Below are 13,645 nucleotides of genomic sequence, written 5' to 3'. Positions count from 1 at the left end.
CCCTCAGGGGTTAAATTTATTTAATTAACTAATTTAAATATTGTATAATTAAATATTTTGCTAGCTGGGGTGGGTGGGAGTGATGGGAAAATGGGGAATTTACTGTTAGTGCTGCTTACTGCTAGTTAGGGGTTAACGTAAAAAAAAAGCTTAGGAAAATGTTAAATCTGTAAAAAAAAAGTTTTAAGAAAGTTTAGGAAACTTTAAAAAAATTAATAAGCAAAACAAAAGTTTAAAAAAAAGTTTTAAAAAGTAAAAAAATACATTTAATAACGCTCATTACCACTACACCTGGTACAAGCTAGCGGAAAAATGATCCCACGCTAAGGTTCAAAATATGCCTTTTAAAATACCCTGGGATGTCTTCTTTAATAAATGGTATGGCTTTATGGGGTATTTGGTTTATATAGCCTGGTAAAATACTCTAAAATGGGAAATGGGCACAGCGTAAAAATGTAAAGTTTGAAAAAAAATGGAATGGCTGTGTCCCAAATGTGCCCCTCCGATGTCCACATATACCTGGCAAAGGTACATACGGGGGTGTTTTTGTACTCAGCAGACATAGCTGAGCAACATATGAAGTATTATACAGTGGTAGTACACATATGGTTTGCAAAATATACTGTGCAAACTCACTTTGTGTGTCAAAAAGGCAGAAAAAACGCTTATTACCACTACACCTGGTACAAGCTAGCGGAAAAATGATCCCACGCTAAGGTTCAAAATATGCCTTTTGAAATACCCTGGGATGTCTTCTTTAAGAAATGGTATGGCTTTATGGGGTATTTGGATTATATAGCCTGGTAAAATACTCTAAAATGGGACATGGGCACAGCGTAAAAATTGAAAGTTGGAAAAAAAAATGGAATGGCTGTGTCCCAAATGTGCCCCTCCGATGTCCACATATACCTGGCAAAGGTACATACGGGGGTGTTTTTGTACTCAGCAGACATAGCTGAGCAACATATGAAGTATTATACAGTGGTAGTACACATATGGTTTGCAAAATATACTGTGCAAACTCACTTTGTGTGTCAAAAAGGCAGAAAAAAACGCTTATTACCACTACACCTGGTACACGCTAGCGGAAAAATGATCCCACGCTAAGGTTCAAAATATGCCTTTTGAAATACCCTGGGGTGTCTACTTTAAGAAATGGTAGGCCTTTGTGGGGTAGTTTGAATTTAAAACCTGCGAAGATGCTTGGAAATTGCACTTAGGCCCGGTGTCAAAATTCAAAGTTCGGTAAAAACTGATATGGCTTGGTCTCCTATATGGCACTGTAGCTTCACGAAATAGTGCCATAGATATACAATGGGGGTGTCCTTTTACTCAGAAGACTTAGCTGAGCATAATTTGGGGGGTTTGAACTTAGTGGCACATATGAAATATACAAAATGCCCAGCAAAAATGCAATCCGTATGTAAAAAATGCACAAAATTATTTTTTACCACATACTTTGGCATGTAATGGTAAAAAAATGGGGGCATGTTAAGGCACAATATGCACCTTATGACATACCCTGGGGTGTCTACTTTTACAAATGGTAGGCCTTTGTGGGGGTTTTTTGAACAGTCAAACTGTTATAATACCCCAAATGGAAGCATAGGCTCATTAAATCCGTCTCTCAAAATTCTACTGTGAATACTGAAAAGGACAGGTCTCCTATATGGCACTGTAGCTTCACGAAATAGTGCCAAAGACATACAATGGGGGTACCGTTGTACTCAGCAGAAGTAACTGAACACATAATAAAACTTTGTACAGGAATAGCACACACCAACTTTACAAAATACACATGAGAAGTTCTTTGTTATAAGTTTGTGTGCGAAAACCCCCAAAAAACACAATTTTACTCCAATATTTAGCAGAGGTTGGCGGTAAAATGGCTACGTAGAAAGTGTCAAAACAACCTTAGGTAAATAGCCTGTGGTGTCTACTTTATATAAATATATACTTTTGTGTGGCAATTTTGTTTTCTTTTATGGCTATTAGGCTTACAAGACAAACATACCAAATTCTAAAATCGCTCCACATAAAAAGTGTATTTTACTCCTTGTGCTTTGTGACCTGTAACTACCAAAAAAAACTGAAAATCCCAGACACATTATATATTCTGTAATTCAGAACAACTAAATGAATTTATTTTTAATTACTTTCCTTAACCTGCACTAATTATGTACACATTATTATTGCAAAAACTGTAAAAAAAACACACAAAAATTCATTTTTTTGCATATTTCTGTATTTTTTTAATAATAAATAAGCATTTATATATATATGTGTTACATCAAATTAAAGCCCTTTCTGTCCTTTAAAAAACGGTATATAATATGTGTCGGTGCAATGAATAAGTAAAAAGCAAATTGCAGTTGAACGCAAATAGCAAAAAATGCAAAAAATGCCGTTGTCATTAAGTGAAAGACAAGCTTCTGAAGCTCTGTCCTTAAGGGGATATATATATATATATATATATATATATATATATATATATATATATATATATATATATATATACATATATATATGCGGTTATATGTATTTTTTATATATTTTTTTTATATATAGATAGATAAATATAGAATGCCATTCTAAGTGTATTGTGTTACATATATATATATATGTATGTATATATATATATATATTTATATATACATAGAATTACATAAAAGATTACATTAGTATACACATAGAATTTAAATACCTATAAATGCATTTATATTAAAATTATACGTGTATATTTAAGTAATCTTTTAACATAATTATGTGATTTGATTAATTAAAATTTGATTGGCATGCCTGACAACACAGGGAGAAAGTGGAGAGAATTTAATTTGCAAGCACTTTATTTGACCCTGCAACTCTCCAAGACACCATAAAGCCTGTACATAGGGGGTATTGTTTTACTCGGGAGACTTCCCTGAACTCAAATATTAGTGTTTCAAACTGGTAAATTGTATTACAACGATGTAATTTTAAGTAAAAGTTACGTTTTTTGCATTTTTTTTTACAAATGAACGGCATTTTTATGGACTATATTATTGTTGGAATATGTTTTACTGCTTTAGAACACTAATATTTGTATTTACTGAAGTCTCCAGAGAATAACAGTACCCCCCATGTACAGGTTTTATAGTGTTTTGGAAAGTTAGAGAGTCACAAATAAGGCTTGCATTTCATTTTTTTGACATTGAATTTTTCCAGATTGGTTATGTTGCCTTTGAGAGCGTATGGTAGCCCAGGAATGAGAATTACCCCCATGATGGCATATTATTTGCAAAAGTAGACAACCCAAAGTATTGCAAGTGGAGTATGTACAGTCTTTCTTAGTAGCCACTTAGTCACAAACACTGGCCAAATATTAGTTTTTTTGCTTTTTTCACACAAAAACAAATATGAACGCTAACCTTGGCCAGTGTTTGTGACTAAGTGGCTACTATAAAAGACTTAACATACCCCACTTTCAATACCTTGGGTACTTTTTTAAATGGTATGGTATGCCATCATGGGGGTAATTCTCATTCCTGGGCTACCACACGGTGTCAAAGGTAACATTAATATTCTGGCAAATTTCAATTTGAAAATGGAACGTTCTATATTTGACCCTGTAACTTACCAAAACACCATAAAACCTGTTAATGGGGGTACTGTTGTACTCGTGAGACATCGCTGATTACAAATATGTGCATTTATTTGCAGTAAAACAGTATTATGACATTCACAGCTAAAATGTCACACGGAAATACAAATGTAAAAAAAATCTTATGTTTTAATTTTATTCATAATAAATTATGTTCCATACATGAATAGTTAATGATAAATCAAAGCCCTGTTTCTCCTGAACAAAATTATATATAGTAAGTGTTTGTGCACTTAATGTGACAGCGGTGAATTATGGTTGAACAGACATATAGCGCAAATTCCAGTTTTTGTTTACGTTTTGTTTTGATCAGAACGTGCACTATTGACTCCGTCCTGAAGGGATTAGGCAAACATATTTAATGTTTTTGAAAATGTCAAGCAGAAAAAAAAATAATAATAAAAATGAAAAATCCCTAGACATTAGCTATGTGGTGGATGGCCTGCTCTTGCTAGCCAACACAACTGTAAAAATATTAAAATGCATGTGGAGGGGCGGATCCAACTGCCGATCGAGCCAGATGCACGCTGTGGGAGCTCTGGACCGATAGCCCTGCTAACGGCTGTAATCGGCCACAAAAACCACAGCCGGTGCCCGGGTTAAGGATTTACTTGCACCTCAAGCGATGGGGAAGTGCTCCAAAAAACTCCGGGCTGATAGGAGCCCGGGAACCTAAGATATCGGCACGTTGCTGCAACAGCCGACCAGGCCCGCACCAGCAAAGATGGTTCCGACGGCGGCCTCCACCTCAGACTCATCTGATGCAGATAGCTTACCAGAGGAGCTATCCACCTTCCCAGAGGTACTTACTACCACCCACCAGCCCTCAAAAGAGGGAGACACTGCCCCTTCGACCAAAGCAGACATCAAAGCCCTCTTACATAAGATAAGGGCCATGTCCCAAGCGGATGTGGCTGGGGTGAGGGAAGAAGTGACCACCCTTAGTAATAGGATTATCAAAATGGAGAATGACATGGACATGACGAAAGTGGATCAAACAGTCACAGATACTGCCCTTTAACTCACTGCAAAAGAGCAATGAGGACTTGCTCAACTGCTTGGCTAATATGGAGGACAAGATGAAGGCAAGAAACGTGAGAATTAGGGGAGTCCCTGAGACCATAACTGCTGGAGAATTGCCTAATTTTATCCGGAGACTCCTTGCTAAACTGCTCCCTCCAAAGCAGGCGAAACAAGTTGTTATGGACTACTGCTTCCTACTACCTAAGGCCCCCAGAGCCCCTCACGAGACATTCTTGTAAAGCTTGTCCGGGACTCAGTCAGAGGCGCTATTCTGACGGCAACCAGAGATACCCCCAGCACTACCTTTGAGGGGCACCAACTGACATTTTATAGGGACATATCCCGCCATACCATCACCTGGCGATGGTCACTCCGCCAACTCACCCAGCACCTCCGAGAAAGCAAAGTAGCATATAAATGGGGCATACACAAGCTGACAGTTGAAAGAGGGGGCAAGATTTACTCACTTACTCACCTATCTGAATCCCACCGTTTCCTACCGGAACTGGGACTGCCCGTGAGCGCCTTCCCATTGCCGCAACAACCCTCCTGGTCAGTGGACCGCATTACACCGTTAAAAAAGAGAGGCTGCAGGGGGATCCCGCGACCGGCCACCGTGAAGAGGACTAACGCATCAACTTGTCCATCCCACCATACAAGCTCCATGCAAGCTCGCTTTTCTCTCTAGGTGTTAGCATGGACACTAAATATTGTTTCATGGGTTTTATAATTTTAATCTAAATTGGCTCTGTTAGTAATAGTTACACTAGTTCTGTGGAGTTGTATACCCCCCCCCCCCCACACCTACCTACCCATCATGCCTAATACGACCAGCAATTCCCCAGGTAGACGCTGCGTGACACAGGCGGACAGCAACCACGTGTAATATTAATACAAAATTATCAATGACAGCAGACTGAGAACGAGAAAACAGATATGACCACAGCAGATATGTCCTAGTTACCTCAAGCGGCCCCCCTCCTCCCCCCCCATTAACCCAGAGGACCATAGGTTTTAACACCCTTTGAAGACGGTTGACTATACTTCCTGTACTGTTCAAGTGAGATTATCATCTATATTATTAAACGTGCTGTATACTTGATATGTTCTGTTACAATGCTATGACCAATGTTACACTGTTAATGACATGTCTTATGGCAAGTTGTGCACCATACAAAGCACACAAAAAAAAATGCATGTGGAGGCAAAATGACACTGTAATGATTAAATCTGGAGATATGAATGGGGGAAATTTGACCTGGTTCCTTTTTGATGAATTCATTATTTTTCAAATTTCTGGTTGTCCAAAGGCCTTGATTTGATATTGTTGGATAAACTTTTAAAATTATTTATTATTCTAAAAGTATCTTTATTTTTTTTTGTACAGTATATTATTTTATACTGTAATATGTTGAAAAAATATATAAAATTGTATCCAAAAAGATAAAATCATTTGAAAAGCTTATTTAACCGTATTAAATTGAGACTGACATTCTGAAAATATTGATATGGATTAACCAAATTTTGGTTCAGAAATTTGTTCATTTTCTAATTTTCAAGCCAATTATTGCCTATGGGCAATTAATGAAGGTGGAAGTCACAAAGGTACCAAGAGAAGTACCACATTATAGATTTAACAGCTAAACATCTGAAATATAAAAACTAAATAAGAATATATTTTCTTAATTTTCATCTTTCAGCTGTTTAGCTCCCTAATTTGCTATCCTGTGTATATCATATACATTATACAGCCCGTACATCATACATACAGAACGTACTGTCACTAAGGGCCTTATCCCATTGGGAGAGGCCTTTTAATGAACAGAGGGAGGTACTTCCTATCCAATGGCATATCCACACACAATAAGGACCTTTATACCCCACGGGTGGGGGTAGGGGTTATACAATGGCATTAACACACCTTCCTACCCAGTACTTAAAGGATCAAGGGGGTGGTCAATTTGCACGTCCATCTCTCCTACAATATTTCAGTATTCCACTCGCAGTCTATATGTAGGGGCAGGATTCAAGGGGGGTGGGGGGGTAGATACCTGACACTGGTTGCTTATGGATATTTATTTGCAGGCCCCGTACCAATGGAATTTGACCTTTAGAGACAGGCATTGATTTCTGACAACTTCACGGTTCGGCATGCTTGCAAGGTGATAAAAGGAAACCACAACAGAGAGGTTTCCCTTATTTTAATCACTCATCCTACTGCATAGGGGATGGAATATTAACAGTTGAGCAGGGAATTGCTGCTCACTGTGTTTTTAGTTTTTTTACAATGACAGCTGGCAAATATGCACTGTCCAACCACCACATACGGTAGTTAACCTTCACCATGCTGAGGGGGTTGCAATCATTTTATCTATTTATTTATAAAATATTTTACCAGGAATGATACCTTAATATTTCTCTTGTTTTAAAGTATTTCCTGGGTCCACAAAGTATGTCCTGGGTCCACAAGCATAATTTGCCGGCTGACTGCTAATGCTGCCAGTAGCAAATCATTTGGCTTTTAAAAATATGTTCTGCAACAATATTTAACTATGTCAGTATTATTTAGTTTTTCTGTTAATATTTAGAGGAACAGTAACAAAATAACATTTGAGAACAGGCCACAATTTTTTTCTAGAGTAATTTACTTTACTTCTCATTTGTTTTTGTTTTTTTAGTTGAACCGACTGTGGGCTTAACAAAGGGAGTTAACCCTTTGATCGATGGTGCAAATGAAACAGTAGGAGCTTTCTGCATAGCTTCAACCGGAAAACCTGCTGCTGAAATAAACTGGGAAGTGTCCTTTGGGAGAAACACAACAAATATAATTTATTATCCAAACAAAACAGTAACAGTCATAAGCCAGTATTGGCTAATTCCAACTAAATTTGTAAAAGGAAGAAATATAACCTGTGTGGTCAGGCACCCAACTTTAGCAAATGACCTTAGGTATCCTTTCACTTTGGACATACAATGTAAGTAACCTTAAAACATTTTCTTTATTTTTATTGTCTCAATACAGTAGTTAAATACAAAGTTAAACAATTAAATAAAATTAATACAGATTGTGTTGAATAGGCAAAACAAGTTGCACTTTTTTATACTTTCCGTTAAATATTAAATGGACACAACACTTACACAAATGTTTTAAAAATAAAATATATATACACACACACACACACACACAACTTAATTTGCAAACATTATTCACAAATATTCTGAAACTTTACCCTGTCATCAACATTTTTAAAACAATTGTTTGACTGGTGGTTAGGAGCCACTTTCCCACGGTTTAGGGCTGGTTGTGCCTGTATATTGCTTGCCTTATATTTGTTACAGTTATCCTGTTGAAAATCTGGATGAGGACTAAAACGTTGATGATACTGTAAAGTTACTGAACATTGGTGAATAATGTTTGCATATTAAGAAGACCAGTGGATGCCCTTCTTCGAGTGTATGGTTGTTAAAAAAGCTGGAGGAGCACCGTGGCACGTAAAACTAAAGAGCGAGTGCAGGACTGTGTTTTTGTTATATATTGGCAGGATGGCCAGGCTCTTGACAATAAACTTCAAATGCAAGTGTCAGGATAAAATAATATTGCAATTTATTTATATTTTGCACTTTCCACAGGGTATACAATGCTGTGCTTCACAGAAATAATAAAACAAAAAGAAAATAAACCGTACTCCAACTTGGAGACTTACTAAACTATATTATTCCTAACCAGTGGTGTATTTTGAATTTGTGCTCGGGCACTTCCTAATTTAAATTTACCCCACCCCTTCCTGTCATGGCCACACCTATTTTGGTTAAAGACTAACACATGCATTGACTGACATGAGACACACTCTCAGATACACGGACATACACTCAATGGCAGACACACATACTCACACACTCATTTATTTGACACAATCTGGCAGACACACTCAATTACTTAGGCATGCACTGACACACACTTACTGACAAACACACATTGACATACACATACACTCACTCAGACACACTGACATATATAAACACACATTCACTGACAAACACACAGTGACATACAAACACAGTCACACACACACACACACAAACTGACATACACACACACATTCATTGACAGACAAAAAAAACTCACTGACAGGTACTCAGACACACTGACAGATATAGCAACACATTTTTCCTGACAAACACACACACACACACACACACACACACACTTGCTCTGACATACACACATATTTCTCCCCCAGCACTTACAAATAATTATTTACTTTTATTTTAGTTTAAATCCACCTAGCCTCCCTACCTTTGGCAGAGCTGGGTGGATTTTCACCTGGGGTCCAGTGGGGCTGCTGGGCTGGCCACTGGGCAGGAAGGTGTGCAGGATGGAGGGCCGGTGGGAAGGCAAGTGTGCGCTACTTAGTGATGCTGGGCGCCGGAATGACGTTACATTCTGGCGTGAGTCACGTGAGGGAGCTGAACAGGAAGATCACCGCCGCCTGTAATACAAACTGTCCGGGCACCCTGGGGGGTCAAGGGTGGCCAGCCGTCCAACTCTTGGGCCCCTATAAGTCAAGGCTATTTGCCTGGGCATTTGGGGTCGTCAAAAAAATGGAAAGGCAAATACCTTGTTAGCCTTTTCCCATGTGCGGCCAGAGATCCGACAGGGAGAGGAAGCTCAGCTCTGCACAGAGGTATCCAAGCAGCTGCTGGTAAGTGTGAGTCAGTGTGTGTGATTCAGTCTGTCTGTGTGGGTGTGTGGTTTAGTCTCTGTGGGGAGGGGGGGATCAGTCTGTGTGAGGGGTGGAGTTCGGTCTCTGTGTGGGTGTGTGTGTGGGGGGAGGGGTCAGTCTGTGTGTGTATGGGTCAGTCTGTGTATATGGGTGTGGGGCAGGTCAGTCTCTGTGTGTGTGGGTCAGTCTGCGTGTATGGGTGTGGGGAAGGTCAGTCTGTGTGTGTGTGTGGGTCAGTCTGTGTGTATATGTATGGGTCAGTCTGTGTGTATGGGTGTGGGGAGGGGTCAGTCTGTATACAGTCTGTGTGTATGGGTGTGGGGAGGGGTCAGTCTGTGTGTATGGGTTAGTCTGTGTGTGTATGGGTTTGGGGGGGTTCTGTGTGTATGGATCGGTCTGTGTGCAGGGGGGTCAGTCTGTGTATGAATGGGTCAGTCTGTGTGTATGGGTCAGTCTGTGTGTGGGGGGGTTCAGTCTGTGTGTGTGGGGATCAGTCTGTGTGTGGAGGTGGGGGGTTCAGTCTGTGTGTGTGTGTGTGTGTGTGTATGGCGAGGCTCGATAAATCCCAGGTGCCATGGCGACTAGAAATATACTGTATAGTATATGTATAGTCCTATTTGTAAATAGATTTCCACACAATGGTTTGCAGTGACCTCGGATATATTTGTATAAATTGTCATATCCCCTCTGAGACAATGTTTTTTTTAAACTAAATAGTTTTACATTTGTTAACCTTTCTTCATAGCTAAAATGTTCCTGTGATGGTAGTCACCATCTAGGAGCAGAAGGACACTTTACAAAGGTTCCTAAATTGTTCTTATGTTTTAGTAACCCTGTGCCCATTATAGGTGCAGGGTGTGGTAATTTATAGTCGGTTGCAGTTAAATGTTTTGTGTGCTTTTCTGTCCTGCTGATGCTTGCTACCAACAAGGCGGATTTGGCGGTGAAACGTGGAACTTCTACAGCACCCTCTGTTGGTAGCAACAGCTACATGCACTACCTTAATAGCAAGGCTTGTTAATTTGCATATTTAGTTAGATTTGCACATTGCTAATTCTGCAGACGGGAGAGATATGTTTTGTTAGTTATTGCCCTCCGCACCGCTTTATAAATGTTATGTCATTACAATTCCCTGTATGTTTTCGGACATGTTTTGGCTATTTGTATTTTATTAAGTTTGTCACAGAAAGCTTTATGTAATAAGCATATGGCCTAATCCCAAGTAAAAGTAAAGCTTTGTATGTTAGTTTTATTTGGAACTGGGTGTTCTCTTTGGATTTTTTGAGGATCCCAGTGACAGAGTATTTGGACCTGTTTACTGGCTGCACGATCCCTCTAGCCCTGGGATTGATACCGGAGAAACTGACGGAAGCCAAGCACAGAGAGATGGACACAGGTTTCTTCAGGAAGGAAGAGATTCTTTATTCGATTCACCGACCGGGACTCAGAGGGACTATTGTCACCAAAAAACAGCAAAGTCTGAGTCCTGATCATACAGTGTAGGTCCCTTATATAGGCATGTAGCTCCTCCCATAATCAGTTCAACCTACACATACTCTTATCTAATCAACCGAATAGAGACTAAAATCCTGTTTGACCACATGGCTTGCCCAGCACAATGGAGGAGGGGAAATACTCGTATATCCTGTATTCCTACTTATGCTCCTTACACTACTGATTGTATCTTAGCTACGTGTAACTGACTTAACTGGTACATCAACATATGCAAATGCACATACCATGTGGCAATCTTGTCCTAGTAAATTTATTTTTACTGAGATTCCACCACATTCCCCCCTTTGATGCTTCTGATATTTCACAATTCCAGATGCATCAGTTAACCATAGTTTGCTTACACCTCAGGTTGCTATGAACCAGACCAGACTTTGCGACTAATGACGTGAATCCCTCAACATTCCTCTTCCTGTACTAGTTCTCCCTGATTTAGAGCCTCATACCTATATATAGCCATTATCTGTGCAGCAGCCTTTCTCTCTGCTATATTCTCTATAATGCTCTGCACAGACCTAACTACCAAAGTAATCAGACATGGTAGGAGAAGGCACAGCATCAAAATTAGCATGACTCCACCTACCAATGCCTTAAGTCCTCCAAACTGCTCATACCAAACCAACTACTTGGATTATACCCTTTCCATACCTGAGTAGGCACATGCGCTAGTTTAACCATATGGCTAGTAAGCTCAGCTATTGCTTGCCCTTCATCATCTATTTGAAGACAGCAATTGCTTAGGTTAAACTTCCCACATACACCTCCCTCTACTGCCAATAGATAATCCAAAGCGAATCTATTTTGGTAAACGGCTGTCCTCATCCTAGTATTATGCTTCGCTAGGAGATTGAGCGCTTGTGAGGTCTCATTGGTAATTATCTCAACCACTGCCTGTAACCTTATACTGCGGTTGAGCATATATATTGGGGTTCTATAACCGAAAGTACCATCTTCTGCCCAAGTGGCTGGCCCATAATAATCTATGATACGCTGGGGAGGCCATTCATTATCTTCCCAGGTACCTATCTCTAGGGGTCCCCTTTTCTTCCTATGATTCACATCATATACTTTAACTCCCAAAGTCTCTCCTGTTTCAATAGGCAACAAGAAGAACTATGGTTTGAGCATACCTAACACACATGCCCCTTCCCAGTCCTTTGGTAACTCCGAATAGGCCTTCTTACCACAGATCCAGTACAAATTTGCTGGGGCTTTCCAACTAGATGTGATAGATCAAACCACACGTCCTTTAAATTGGCATAATTTGCGAACGGGTTAGGTGGTTCTGAGACATTTGAAGCCGACCACCAGGTTGTATTCTTTGTAGTATCATCATAAGCTTTTTGCCCTAGACAAGTTAGTTCTCCTACAGGTGTGTTAAACATTATTCATTTTCTTGCTATGCAAACATAACCTATGATGGAGGTCTTTAATCGCCACTCAGATTTACCTCTAACACTCATTTGATAATCGGCCTGTGAAGATATTATTTGTTCAACTGTCTCAGAACCGGACATTACCTCCTTTGCTTCCCAGGGCCATTGGTCTCCCATGTTAGTACCTCCACATACATAGCAGTTGGTCACATTAAGACTACCAGCAATACTTTCAGCTAAATCTATAAACAGGTTTTTAGCATTATGGGGGATCTTATTATCTACCCTCATCTCTTCATAAAAAGAATGGAAAACCTGATGAGTTTGGGATGCTACGGTATCGGTCTCTATCCCTATAAATAATATTGTCCCAGGATCTAAGCCCGTCCCATATATCTGGAACCCAAATAAGTTACCAAACCTATCTAAAAATTGTTCAGGATTATTAATGAGTATATGGACTGGGTTACACTCCATAGACTTACAATACGGTTTGGTAGGCAACTTAGTAACAATCATATCCTTATCTACTGTCTGTCCCCAAGTTGCCCACCCCACACAAGACCAATATGGGCAATAATTATAATCCCTATCTGGGCATTTTGGACTTACGTACTTATTTTTACTACTGGGACAAATATACTTATCGTTAGACCCATACGTTCTCTCCCACTTAAGATCCCCGCATACATTCCACGGTTTTCTACCACTCTCGCCTTACATGCATCAAATAGCAGAACACCCGAAGAATGTACGGTTTCTAATACTGTTTTATTTATTAGGGTCCCCTGTGAGTCTCCATTCCGGAGGGGTCAACCAAATTGTACGGGGTTGATACTCTGGATTGAAGCACTTAGGTTCGCCTACTCCTAAATGGCATACACTATACTCTATACCTAAGTATCTACACCTTGATACATATCCTTTACATTCATATTGTGAATGCCAAATTAGGGTCTGGGAAATATGATTACCTGTTATAGTAGTCTTAATGCAAACCTCACAGCTAGGTGTGTCGGTACCTCTACCTTCCTGAATATTTAAAAACACAAAAATACACATTATCAAAAACACTTCTTTCGACGTCTTCATCCTCACTCTTCGTCCGTGCGATGGCACCTCAGCTTCCAGGATGTAAGGGCTGCAAGGAATGGAGTTCTGCTCTACCCTTCACAGAGGTCCCTTCGAGACACCTTGGCTATGACACGTGGGTGAGTGGTCAGGCTTTATTATAGCCGTCAAAACACTCACTTACTAATCTCTTTAAATACAATTGTAATCCCAATATCTCCTCGTCACTCCGACTGAGTCGTGCGCTTTAACCGGATCTTGCAGGGATTCTCTGGTTCTGGTGTAGCTTGCCAAGAATC

The 13,645-nt window shown here is 39.7% G+C and overlaps 1 protein-coding gene across 2 annotated transcripts in view; it reads left to right on the top strand.

The window, feature by feature from the left end:
• The window catches only part of NECTIN3 (nectin cell adhesion molecule 3), a 606,022-nt gene that overhangs the window by 176,410 nt on the left and 415,967 nt on the right, over positions 1-13,645 (top strand). Inside the window, exon 3 of one of the 2 annotated variants that reach the window (XM_063453185.1) lies at positions 7,342-7,638. The exons of the other annotated variant lie outside the window; for it this stretch is intronic. Within the exon in view, the coding sequence (XP_063309255.1) occupies positions 7,342-7,638 (297 nt within the window). The remainder of the gene's footprint in view (positions 1-7,341; positions 7,639-13,645) is intronic. 2 annotated transcript variants of the gene reach the window in all.

Source organism: Pelobates fuscus, chromosome 1 (genome assembly GCF_036172605.1).
Source record: "Pelobates fuscus isolate aPelFus1 chromosome 1, aPelFus1.pri, whole genome shotgun sequence".
NCBI lineage: Eukaryota > Metazoa > Chordata > Amphibia > Anura > Pelobatidae > Pelobates > Pelobates fuscus.
Note: the sequence above shows the minus strand (reverse complement) of the source record. Positions and strands in the feature narration are given on the sequence as shown.